This window comes from Symphodus melops (genome assembly GCF_947650265.1).
Source record: "Symphodus melops genome assembly, chromosome: 18".
NCBI classification, from domain to species: domain Eukaryota; kingdom Metazoa; phylum Chordata; class Actinopteri; order Labriformes; family Labridae; genus Symphodus; species Symphodus melops.
In genome coordinates this window covers 12,917,743-12,931,681 of record NC_136708.1, presented here as the reverse complement: position 1 = coordinate 12,931,681, position 13,939 = coordinate 12,917,743, and the positions used below count along the sequence as shown (strand labels likewise).

At 40.0% G+C, this 13,939-nt stretch overlaps 1 protein-coding gene across 3 annotated transcripts in view; it reads left to right on the top strand.

The window, feature by feature from the left end:
• ctnnal1 (catenin (cadherin-associated protein), alpha-like 1) overlaps positions 1-13,939 on the top strand; it is a 53,172-nt gene that overhangs the window by 21,682 nt on the left and 17,551 nt on the right. For all 3 annotated transcript variants that reach the window (XM_079367456.1, XM_079367455.1, XM_079367454.1), the window contains one exon: positions 9,051-9,240. In XM_079367456.1, coding sequence (XP_079223582.1) covers positions 9,051-9,240 — 190 coding nt within the window. The remainder of the gene's footprint in view (positions 1-9,050; positions 9,241-13,939) is intronic.

The following is a 13,939-nucleotide window of genomic DNA, read 5'->3' as shown; positions in this document are numbered from 1 at the left end:
AAGCTGTCTTATTGTACCTGTTCATGTTGCGACAACATAAAAAATAAATAAAATTTTATATATATAATGCAGCCCTGTCTTTAAGGCTGCTATTTCTAGTTGTTCTAGTGGGGAGTCTACATTGATTCCAACTTTTGATTAAGATCTGAGGTCTTAAAAGACAAGATTGAGAGGACAGCATGCTGAAACTTTTTGTATGGCAACAAGCATTGGGATGACATGTTGTCTTTTCCTGGTAGCAGGTGTGTGTGTGGGTGGGATGTCTTTGCAGGTACATTATGTCTAACATACCTAAAGAACGCTTGACCAGTCACGACTACATATACATGTAGTTCAGTTCAGTCTTTATGCTAAATAAAACTGCTGCAAAGTCTACCTGAAACATTCCATTATGCTCCCATCCCCTCCCTCTCTTACTCTTTGGAGTGTGGCTTTTGGTAGCTCGACTATGCTTGATGAGAGCGTCCCTCATCATGGCTGGATATGGATGTAAATTGGCAACAGGCCCAGTAAGTTTTCCTGATGTTTTTTGTTCAGTAATGGCAGACTGGAGTAAAACTTTGTGTCCAGAAAACTATCGATATTCGTTTGGACCAATTTGTCAACAACATGTGCTTTATCAACTTCAAATTTGCCCTGTAAGATAAATGATTTCATGAAAGGTCATATGTTTTTTTGATTTATGAGTGTTAGTGAAAGAGTGAGACAGTGCAGCAGCTCTGTTTTTTTTCTGCTTTTCTTCTATGCACATGCTTTTTACAGTATACCCCAAAGGGGTATAGGCTTAAAAATCACAAGCTGCTAGTGTTATAACACACTTTACTCCACCACTGCAGTGTTGCTCTGGGGACAGACTTGAATCCCGACACAAAGAAGACTGCTAGAGGAGAGATGGATGAAGGTGAAGACGGAGGCTCTAAAAGAAGTGAAAGATGCTACAAGGAGGAAAGAACAAGACAAGTTAAAGTGTGTTATAGATGGGACATATCCTACTCTTTATTCTCTTACTTCCTTCACCTCTCCTTGTCCGTCTGTATCCTCGCTTTTATCTGCCTCTACAGTCTGGCTTTCGAGCAGGGTAGCATTGAAACCCCCGTCTGCTTGTAGCCAATTTGGAAGGAATCTGCTCCCCCATTAAAGTGCATGTTCACTCCGACTTTCATCCCTTTCCTCTTAAGTTTCTTTTTTTTTTCTTCACTTAATGTCCCCAGTGAACATACAGCCACGTCTCTCCCTGCATCAATAAAGAGCACAGAGAACAGAAACTCACAGTTCAGATTCTTCAGCGTACACCTCCAAGAGAAGACAAACATTCAGTGTTCCTTTGGGTGCTATTCTCCCCACAACAGTGATCCCTTTGTGCTGTAATGGGCTGAAATGAGACCTGGAAGTATTGTTTTTCCTGTTTATTTTAAACAAGCGGTCCATATGCTGTAGATGTTTGGGGGGTTTTTTGTAATGAAAGTGCCAATCTGAGGCGTACAGGAATAGGAGGATACCAAAATAAGATTTTCTCTTTCATATTAACAGGCCAAATAAGCTAGTTTATTCTTTTCTTTATATAAAAAAAGAATAAACTTTACATTGTATCATGTAATCATATAGTAGTTAAGGCAGGCAAAAGTTTCTTCCACACTGAAAGCGTTCTCTGACAGGCTATCAGAAAGGTAAATGAGTTTTGCTTTGCTTGTTTTGCTGAATTATTTTTGCCAGCTTCAGGTATACCAAATATAGCAATCACTTTTCACTTTTTGTTAAGTTCAGACCCAGAAAATGTACCAAAGGTCTTTAGAGTTTTTAAACTATGTGGGATGGCTGTCTTGGGATGTAAGAGCAACAGGTCATCTGCATAGAGTGACACAGACTGTAGCTATGGCAAAGAGAAGGGGGGTTAACCTCGGCGTGTCAAAGACAATAATTTGGACCTAATAGTATTAGTACTTATGCATGCTTGTTGGGATGTGCATAACAACCTAACCCAACCTCAAGCCAAATGTTGGGAGGGAAAAGAATAAATAGCTGAGCTAGTTTCTTCTGATAGTTGGTGAATTCTTTGTTTTGTTTCTCTCCTTCTCGGTTACACTTTTCAAAAGCTACCATCCATTTACTTCCTGCTGAGCCGTCACTTAAGATAGACTGACAGTGTTTCTTCTTTGTTTTTTTCACGCAATCCTTTCGACATGTTGAAATCCTCCATCTCATGTCTGAATGTGATAATATCGCTTTGCATGGATTCTGTTTCTTATCTCAACTAAACAGCCAGTCTTTAGTCTTTAGGTGTTAACAAAAGTATTTTTTGACTCAGAAGTCTGAATAAGACAAGAAACGGAAAACTTTATCCACACAACGTTACAACTGCACAATCCAATACTCAGGACAGAGGACAGTAAGCAGGGATAAAGGATGACTCCATGACTCCAAACTCTCTCTGAGCACAGTCACGTCAGCCTTTCAGTGAAACCCAGTGAGTATCCATGGGAAGCAGCCACAAATGTTTCCAGCTTTTGTTACTCCCTGATTTATTCTCAGTCACGATGTCCTTGAGGTCTTAGTGTAGATTTCCTGTTAACCAATGAGTGGGCTCCGTTTTTTGTGTATTGGTTTGCTGCGAGTGAGCTGTTTGTCGTTTTCAATGGCCTTGTAATCATCCTCCTAATTATTACAACAAAAAAGGTGAGAAGAGGATGACTGGTTGTGTAGCAGGGGAGAGATTAACAAGAAGAGGATGGACAGTCTGCTCTGTTAATGTTCGAGTGAGGCAGAGAGATCATGCACACAGCAGTCAGAGTAGTAACGACTAGTCATTCAAGCCCTGAGATAAAATGATTATTATAAAAAACCTAGATTTCTATAGAGACTCTGTAGAGTGTTTTAAAATAAGGCAAGTATAGATGACAAGATTAAAAATGACTGGAAATTTTGTAATAGACTGAAGAAAAAAAAATAGACTGAATAAAGCGCATTGATTTGAAATGTTTATTCAGTACAGTAGGGGAAAGCAAACAAAGAAATCGAAATCATGGAGAGAGAAGGTTTAAAAAACATTTTTTTTGAAGAATAACCGCACACAAAAGCATTCCTTGACTGCAATTAGCTAAGAAGGGTGTTTATCATGGTCTCAGCCCATTTTCATCTTTGCCTGCAAAAGGCCTCTAAATATAACAGGAAACCAGTATACGCATATGAGTTATAGGGGTCACTTTATGTTGTTTCATTTTTTAAAAACTAATAGGAAATGCAGTGAATTTGACATCTTTTGTTTTCTTCCAAGTCAGCGAAGTCAGAGTTTTAAACCTTTCTCTGTTTTTGAAAGAATAAAATGAATCACAAACTCCTTTGTTTACAGGCTGAAACAAAACCAGAGACAAACTAATCAGGAAGGAGTGAAGTTTTTATAGGTCATGGAAGGGTTTCGGCTAACCCTGTCGATACACAAATCACTTGGAGGTCTAACTTTGCTGCTAAAACAACGTTTGTGCTTATTTCACAGTTTGCTTATCGTGTAAATCCTTTGGTGGGGTTTGGAGACTCTGGGCCGGATGCGGCTCTGTTGGCACGGCTCATTGGCATTCAGACACTGATGGAGTGCAGCAGAGCACAGTGACATAGAGCAGGGAGGAGGGTGTGTGAGAAACAGAGATGAAGAATGCAATGAGAAGAGAGATAACCAATGAGTGAAACACGCAGTGCACTCCTAACCTTCAGGACTGATGGCGGCTTTAATGACTAAGCTGCTTTCAGTAGGGAGAGAAGCTGAGTCTTGGACCTCAATACTGTAAATTTATCAGTTGAAATGTCAATGGTGAAAGCTTTCATGTCAGTTCATTTGTAGTCTCAGTCATTTATAAGTGATTTGATTTTTCGGGCCCGGCATTGATATTAGGGTGAGAAAAAATCAGATACATATGTATCGGCCGATATCTTTCTTGGATCTATGTGTATGTACTTGGAACAATCTATAGAGAAAGATAGACACATGTATTGTGTTGATCCGAGTTATATACTATAATACTTCATACTTGCTGTAATCCATACAGCACACTTTGCTGCTAGACTAATACAATGAAATGCTCTTGACTGGTTAATTAATGTAGTGATATCGGCACATATCTGAGATGAAATTATCCATTACAGGTAGTCACTTGATATGCTAATATCGGCTCTGGTGATTGTGCCATGGTTTTGAAAAACTCTGGATCAGTTTAACTCCAGTCCTTAATTGAGATACAGATTCCTTAACAGATTATATATATACAAATGTAAACATCCCTTAATACCTAGAACCAGAACTTCATTTAATAATTAATAAGTCGATCAAAAGAAATGAAACAGGCCTTTGTGAGTTTTGGTGATTTTTCAGGCAAAATGTTAAAATGTGGCTTCGTCCAGCTTCTTTCCTGCTCTTAAGTACTGTATTACGTCTTTTTGTCTTTCGTTTTGAACAGTTTGCAAAATGGGGAAACTGAAGACACTATTTTGGATGCTGTTTTTTAGACACAAAGCTGTTTTTTAACTGTCTTAAACTTTATAGACTAAAATGTATCCACACAATTATCAGTAGATGGAAATGATCACAAGTTTCAGCCCAATAAGTTACACATTCTGTCCATGAAACCATGGAGTTCCTTTTGTACACAAACAACGTGGCCTCTCTTCTACGATGGCACTGTATCAATATTATTCTCTCCTCCTGTTCTGTTCCTGTTTGCACGGCCCAGTAATGTCCCCACCTAGAAATCCCTAGTGGAGGAAATCCCAGGCAGTGTGTACTCTCTCCCCCCCCCCCCCCCCCCCGTCGCTCTTTTGTTGTTCATGTAGAGACTTTTTTTCCACTTTTTGTTTGTCTTTCTCACGCACTGTGTTGAACTTGTTAAACTGACTTCATCTGCGACAGTGTGGAGGAGACTTTTTCACACAAGGAAGATCTGTTGACCTTGTTTGGTTTGGCTCCTCAATCTCTTTCTGCCACTTTCTGTTGCTCTCTGCTCTTCTTCTCTGTGAGCCTCACAGTTCTTCTTGAAAGGTGCTTGTGTTTCTTTACCTGCACACATGCAAACACTCAGCGACCTAGTTCCTATCGTCTGCCCTCACCCACCCCTTTAAACACTGGTTTCTGGATGAGTGCCAGAGTTGACGAGTGTCACAATTTGCCGCAGGCACCCTGTAAAAACAATCAGCTCTTTCACTGCATGCATGCTTTAAAAACATTGCATTGTGTACATAAAAAAAACTGAAAGTCCTTTAGAAAATTTTTGGAACAAATCTTCAGTGGCTAGGGACCTTAACTTTTAGTCCCAGAAGTGTTTATCAGGTCTGTTGTGTAACATGAATGGCATCAGACATTGGACAACAAGTCTGCTTTGTGACGTACTTCTGAATCATGTGTCACGTTGCCCTAATTCCTTCTGTTAGGCTGCGTAATGTCCAGCCAGTTTGTGCTCTCCACGGAGTAGCCTGCTTTGTGTGGATGAGTCATTGAAAAACACAGAGCTCCCAGGAGAGGAAGCTTTAATACTGAGATAAAAGATGATGCATATAGTGCCTGAACAAAAGAAATGCTGTGTGAGCGCTGAGCACTCTGGGGGCTAGGACCCTGCTACAGAATAATGGTGATGAAGAGAGAGAGAGAGAAAAAAAACAATCTAAAGGAAGAAAATAAAAAAGAGAATCTGAGACCATCAAGACGAGGTTTTCTCACTGGAGTTTGCTCATCTTTCTGTCATTTCTTCAAAATGACCAGATCTGCTCAACATAGCGAGCCTGTTTAAATCATTTGGTCAAAACTATGAGACTCAGTGATGTTGAACTGTCAAATGGGTGATGTATGATGTGAAGAGCTGAGTTCACATTTGTTACTGTGGCATTAAGACTAAGGAATGATTTGTTGCAGCATTATAGCCCCCCTTAGGTTAAGTATGAGATTCATGCTGGGAAATTATTCGAAACCGACATTCAGAACCTCAAACTGATGTAATCTTGCCCATGTCTATTATTTTCAGGGCAGAGTCACGCCACGATACGTCCTCTCTGCGACATGGAAGCAGCGTCAGTCGTTTGGACACATTTTTTCTTTAGGGAAGACGACACTGAGCAAAAAAGAAACGAACAAAAAAGTTCATTTCTTCTTTAAAAATTAAAATGTGGTGTTTTCATTCCAAGCAATGCTTTTGATTTCAGTTTGAAATATTTAATAAATAACCACAAAATAGTTCATCAAATATTCATTCTTTCATGAGAAGCAATGTCCCAGCTTTAATAGTTTATATATTTGCAAAAGAGGGCAAAAAACAAAAACAAAATAACAGTTCATTTTTCGTAATGAAGGTAAAATGTTTAATTTATTGTGATGTTGATCAGAGGTATAATCGTTTAGCCCTACTATTTGCACTTTTACAGCACTTCACTATTTTTTGGCATTAATAATTAATAACTACAACTGTGTGTTTGGACTCATAATACCAGCAGACACGCCGGAATAACAGTTTGATTTGCAGATACAAGTGAGATGGAGTGAGTCTCCTTAACTGTGTATAACTCGTGATTTTACCCTGAAAAATCACCACTATTATGAAGGCATTGCTGCATATTTGGAATGTAGCTATTGTACAATAAATACAATTTCCACGAGCACATTCGGCTATCGGGTGAGGGATCTTAAATGACAATATTTGAGAAAGTCATGACGATAATCTGGGACATGTTATGGATGGATCTCAATTTAGAGGGTCCGACTGTTGGTTATATAAAAAAAAGATCTCTTAAATGAATCCCCTTTTACCCCAGCCTTGTGTGAGCACAACTTATCACTGTTTGCTGATGCAGCACACGCAACTTATCAACAAGATATCTGCAGAAGAGGAATCACAGAAAGCTTCCTTTGGTGGTCACATACAGTGTAAGGCTGAATTTAGAAGTAAAGGTAATTATTAAATCAAAGAGGCAGTTGGCAAAAAATGTATCAACCAAGCCAACTTTTATTTTTTGAAATTACAAATCAAGCCAAGGCCTTAGATGACAAAACCCTCCCCATCATGTTTGAGCACAGGTTTTCCGTGTCACCTGAGGGATAATTTAGTAATGTGCTGGCTAATTTGTGCGGTGATACATCCCTCTGTCACGATTCTGCTCGTTCAAACAGTCACCTGAGCTCAGCAGAAGCAGCATGGTCTGTGTAACCCACAAAGACTTCACTCTCAAAGTTTCCCCGCACAGACCACCTGCAGCGGTGGACCAATTAAAATCACCACCCACCACCCTCTGACCCAAATGCTTGACAGACACACGCACACACACACGCGCGATAACAGCTGGAGAAAGCATAAACAATAAATAAATAATTGATGATAATTTGTGGTACCTATTCATAATTGATATCCTCATCTACCATTAAGTGCCCCCACCTGAGATCTGTGTGTGAGTGTTTCAGTGCACCCAGGGGTCCAGTTTATGTCAGAGAAAGACACACGTGCATCTACTGGACCATCTGCTATGCTTGTAGGTGTTCCTTTCTGAAACACTGGGCTGGGGATTTGGGTGATAGGGTACCTCTTCCTGACGCACGCAGCAGGCTCCCACATGCTGTTTTCCAAAATGTTATCTCCAATTGTAGCGACTCTCCTGATAAGCAAAGGGAGTGTGTGCTGCAGACTCAACATGCTCTCTTATCAAAGGTGTTATTTCAGTGTCAGAACAAGCACTGCATGCTTTTCACTGATATACAAGAAGGAATGATTCAAGATAAGCAAATGTCTAACACGTGCTTTTGTGTCCGAAAAATATTGAGGACTTTAAGCCCCTATGAGGAGTTTTAAAATCTTGTTAAAGGGATACTTCACCCATTTGCATGAAGCTGTGTATCATTAGAAACATGGTCGTAGTGTTGAATGGTCGTGAGTCCAACCCTCATTTTGTCCTGAGACGAGAAAAATGTGTTTTTCTTTGCTTGAACGTTTTCTTCATGTGATGCAAAAAGCGTCATATTGCATCACATGAAGAAAACTTCCAGGCAAAGAAAAACATATTTTTCTCGTCTCAGAGCAAAGTAAGGGTTTAATTCACGACCATTCAACACTACTACCATGTTTCTAATGATACAAAGCTTCATGCAAATAGTGAAGTATCCCTTTAAGAAAACAGACTTACACCTTTTATATCACTGTAAAACAAACAGAACCATCAACAGCCTGGTTCACTATTTCTATATAGACATTTTAATGTGATTGACACCATGTTGCTGAAAACAGCCTTTTTTTATTTTTCCCACTGAGTGATCCGTTGACTCAAATGATATTTAGCAACGACTTTCAATTTTACTCTTTCCACAGGGTTTGCTGAGATTGACACAAAATGAAATTTCCTTACAGTAGCTTTTACATTGGCTCATAGGTATGCATGGGTGTATTTGATTGGTTATCTTGTTTGTTTTGCAATCTATTTCAAGATGACCCTGATGAATCGCATCAGTCTAAATGTTGCCAAGTGCTGTGCTCATGTTGGATTAATGTTGGGTCTTTGAAATAACGTAAAGAGTAAGGTCTATTTACCTGCTCTTTTGTAAAATTAATTAACTTTTTGTAACCTTTTTAGAGGTAACTTTTGTTATGAAGTTGCATTATGCAAATAAAGATTGATTGATATGACAAGTGCTAATGGAGCTTTTTGACCTCTTCAAAAAAAAAAAACATTTGCTCATAAAACAAAACATTCTCTGATGACTGCTAATTAAATGTGCATTTTTTTTGCTTTTGTTCATTTTTAATCCTTGTAAACAATAGTAATACGAAATTAAAAGAACCAGATAGATAGATAGACATATCAGCTGTTTTGTTTCAGGATTATTTATAGACTTTTAGCTTGTTTGTAACCATGTTGGGCAGTAAAACCTTTGCAAGTTCAGACATGTTTTGACAGTTTAGAAGAAATCTGTTGCTGCTGTGTTGCCTGAATTTTTATGAACATTCACTTCAATTTTGATTTGAAAGAGTGTTAAGTAGCACACTTCCTACTAATTCTTTTTTTTTTTTTTTTTTTTTCTACATTCCTCCCTGCAGATCACCACACTGATCAACCATAAAGACAAGCCAAAGAAGTCAGAGCGCACACTGGCTGCTATTCACCGAGTGGGCCAGGCAGTGAGTGTGGCTGTCGGACGCTTTGTCACTGTTGGGGAGGCCATCGCCACTGAGAACCAGGAGTTAAAGGATGAGATGGGTCAAGCTTGCTTTGAGGCCCGTCGAGCAGGTTAGTCCTTCTCATGTGTTTGTTATTTCATGGAAGTGCTGCACTTAGATGCAACACTTTGACTGTTACGCTGTCTGATGAGATGAGACTGATGTTGAAAAGTTATTTCAGTGTGTTCCTTCCCAAGGCATTGGGCTGATACATTATCTTTAATTCAATTAAAGAGGTTGTGTTTATTTTACGCCAAGCAGTGACACTTTAATAAAACGTCAAACCTCACCTTCAGGCTTCACAGCGTTATCGAATTTGAACAAATTTCGATTTGTCTGAACACTCAGGCTGTCAGAAGATATTAAAGCAGAGGACCTCTAGAGTTTTCTAGAGACATTGTTGTTATTAGGCTGGAAGTTAAGGCTTTTAAAAAGTGCTTCGTCACCCAGGGGTGCCGTGTAGAAGTAAAGAGAGAATGTGTCCGTGCTGGCTTGAAAAGCCCATCATAATAGATTCTGATAGGAGGCTGCTGGATACTTTCTGCATCGGGCTGCTGGGGAGATTTAAGCCGTAGTTTTGCTGATATTCACTGCCAAATAAATTGCCTCTGTGTTCCATTGAGAAATATTTCTTAGCTTGAGGTCAGGACCTTCACTTTTTTTTTCAACTGTTGAATCTGCTGGCTTTTTTTTTAATATTATTTATTTATCTCCATGACTGAATTTCTGCAGCCTTCCACCATCTTAAAAGCATTGAGTTGTGGAGATAGTCTATGCTGCGGTGTTTGTAGCTCACCCAGTGTGTGCTGAAAGAGGCTTGCGATGTGTGGATAGTGGATACGTCAAGTGTAAAACGCTAGACGACGGTGAGAGACGGCAGCACAGAGGGTTGTAGGAGGGCTAGAAATTGTGACAAGCAATGCGAGTAAACTCCAACGTGTGCATCACTCTTGCAGGGACTGTCAGCTTTTTATTGAGACTGAGAAAAGCAAAGTGACAGTTGTGTCAGACGTTTTTCCCCCTCTGTGTTTTCTTGTAACATTTTGAAGTTTAAATGCTGTCAGAAGTCAACGTATCAACCTCGATCTTCCTGAACATCTGAAGTTTCTTACCGTTCTTTGTTTGGAGATTTGTTGTCACTTTGCTTGGTGGAACACTCCTTTTTATATCCGCAAACGTAGTCATCAAGCAGAACAAGCACCTTATTTAGCCTTCTACGGAGCATACAGGAAGCAATATCTCACTGGATAAGCATTTAGACACAGCGGCGTGATAAAAGGTTTATGTTCAGAGGCAACCGGCGTGTGAAACAAAGTGTTTAATCTGCATGAAGCGTTGATTTGTAAAGATGGCTAAAACTCAGACAAAGAGCTTGTGGGAGGAGGATAACAACTGATGACAAAGTGTGTGTGTGTGTGTGTGTGTGTGTGGCCCACTGACTAATTCATCCTGTTTCTCTTTTTGCTCTCATTGAGGTGTTTTCACAGTTTTCTTTTGCACTTCTTCTGACAGACACTGTCCAACTGTTCCCTGATTTAAAAAAAAAAAAAAAAAAAAAAAAATACAATGTATCCCGTTTTGACCCAGAACATTTATTACAACCTGATGGAGTCTTCTTCCAGGATGAAAAGACATTTTGGAGTTTAACATCTCCAGGAGAAAGAGAGGCTAGTTAGTGGAGAATTGACATTTCTCTGTAACTCCTCGCTGCAGGGTGAGTTTTAATCAGACGTCAGCCTTGTGTGCTTTAATGAATGAAGTAAAGGCAGGCTGAAAGCACTAGTTTAATTAGATGCTACCCATCATCTGAACATTTGAGAGATCCACTGAGGCAGGTCAGTGAAGGCAATTTGTGCTAGATCCGTCTCTGTCTCTTTGACTTAATCTCATTGTCACATCTCTGTGCTGCCATCTCACCTCCTCTTTCTCCCTGAGAAGGATCCAAGATCAGGTAGAAGTTTGGGTGAAAATAACATCAAACTGCAAAGCAAACACTACCCGAGTGTTTTGATTATGAACACGTGAACAACAGGTTCAACTTTACAAAGCTGGGCTGATGGAGGCTCATAGCTTTGTACCAACGCGTCTATATTTTGGTCCAATTAGAAGTTTTATCCAAGAGTGAAAAAAGTCATAATTACTGTTGGCTTCTCTTTTACACAGTGGCTCATGGAGACTAATGTGTTACAAGGGTATTGTTTACAATGTTAGAGTTTAATTTAGCAGACATCTGGGAATGAGCCCAACACAAGAAGGAGCTAGACTGGAGGAAACAACGTTAGTAATGTCAACAAACAGATCCAACTGTAATCTGACACTACGGGTAAAATGATTTGTATAGATTCACGGTCTGGTTTGGCACCTCTGCTTTGGGGTTACGGCTCCGTTTGAAAAGTTGAAATGAAAAGAAAATGTGAGACAAATTTTAAATGGATGCATTTAGAAGCCAATTGTCATATTAATACATTCAGTAGGTTTGCGGTTACAAAGCTTTAAGGGACACAGGAGGTCCATCCAACTGTTGTTGGTGAACAGCAGATGCAGTGATTATTCATGCTCAATCAAGGCTTGTGTACGCCAGTAAAGAAACATCGGACTGGCTCGTGTACGCACAAGATGGGGCACTTGTTTTTGAGGTGTGAGCATTGTGAATACACATTTGCAGCTGGGGTCCTCTACTACTGCATAAATGCATACATAGCCTTAAAAAAATGAAGAACAGCTGGAGAAGTTGTTGGACACTTTTTCTTTGCCCATCTAAACTGTTAAACATATCTGAGTGAGTAAAACTCAACAATAAAACATAGTGGTTTGTATGTGTGATATAGAAACACCTGTGCTTTACTGTTCGCAGCTCAGTGCTTTAAGGCAAATGCTGTCATGCTAATGTGTAGTAAGGATAATGCTTACCAATCCTCGTGGTTTTGCATTGTGAGAATGCTAATTAGCACTTAAAGACAAAGCCGAGGCTGATTGTAGAACAGTTTTAGATATGCGATCACAAAGAAATGTCTGAAAAAAATTCCAAATCTTCAACAAAAGTGGCGCTAGATGAGAAGTGTACTTAATATGATTCACCCTGAAGGGAAAACGGAGTCTATACCAGATTTGGTGCCAATCCTTAAAAGATAAAGACAGACATTACCATCCACTGAGTCTGACAAGATTGACTGACTGCCTGCAAGCTCTGCATCATCACATCAAGAATCTGCCTTTCACTCTTCTTATGAATAATAAATTAATAATACACTGACAAACTGGATCCACTGCATCTGATATATGATTTTCTACGATGGAACAAAACTGCTCTCTGCATTAAATGAACGATACAGCGAGCATTGAGTATATATAATCACTTAGTGGGATTGCTCTATTTGAAATTTCAGATGTATAACGCAGTCCCCACCATCCATTTCCTAAAATTCAGCAGGTAGTGTTGACTTCTCAGTATTTTTACCCTTGTTGCATTGAGGGGTTGGAGCAGTGTTATTTTTGAGCCAGGCCTAGATGTTTGAACTGGTGAGCAGGACTGGCTCTGAAAAGCAGCCTGTCGGATGCAATCAGTTTGTCAGTGCTGCTTCTTTTAAAGGACCAGCCAAACCAAATAGAAAGCCAAGCTGCAGGGCCAGATAGAGAGTGAGCTATCTACCCCTTCCCCCTCCGCTCTGAGCGCTCTTATTTTTTTTTTTTATTGTCTCTGAGATTTCTCTCCCAGATCCTCCTGCTCTCAACACGAGACAGTTTGCTCTCCAATGGTTCCATTTTAATGAAACACTTTCAGCTTTAAACACTGTATTCTCCCCATTTTGGGGCTAGCATCAGCAAGTCTGAAAAGAGGAAATTGAACTCTGTATTCCTTGATGGGGTCGGTTGTCTCCCCCCTAAAATTGCTGAAATCACTGAGGAAGTATGCCAGTAGTATTTAGGTTAGGATGCCACAGCTGACATACAACTGTGCTGAATATACTACTGTTGTGTTGCATCCGTTTTTTTTAAGAGTAGAGGAACACGTTTAGAAAATTATCAATGGATAATCAATTCTGTTTGATTTCATCAGGGTTCTGATCAAAAAGATGATCAAACCTTTAGGTCTTATTTTGTGATCTGGCTCTTTTACAATAAGAATTGATTGCCTGATTGATCTGCTCCACCATATCCTCCAGCTCTACACAGAGCCGTCAGAGTAATCATGCAATACTGAAACTCTCATTCATGGTCTGGGAGGATGAAGCCTGAGTGACGTCACCCATTGGTTACTATTGGGGGGGGGAGTGGGGGGGGGGCTTTTAAATCTTTTTTTTTTAAATTTGTTGCGTGTGCATCTTCCAGTGCTTTTGAACCTGCCTGAAGCAGACACTTGAGCAACTTCTACACAGGCTTCATTTTCCTGTGGGCTGCCGCTTGGAGAAGACTCGTCTTCTGCCTGTCTGGCTGTTATCCAAAACTTTGGATGACTGTCAGACTTTTTTTTTTTTTTAAGATTTATTTTTGGCCTTTTTGCCTTTATTGAGAGGACAGAGGATAGAGTCGGAAAGGGGGAGAGAGTGGGGAGAGACATGCGGGAAAGTGGCCACAGGCCGGACGCGAACCCGGGCCGCCCGCGCGAGGAGCAAAGCCTCACAACATGGTACGCGCGCTGTCGCTGCCGCTGAGCTATCGGCGCCCCCCGACTGTCAGACTTTTAAAGTATCTTTTCTGTCTTGTTAAAGAAACCTCAAATACATTTCTTTAGAAGTGAGGCTAACATTTGCTTTCTGCATTCTTCTATG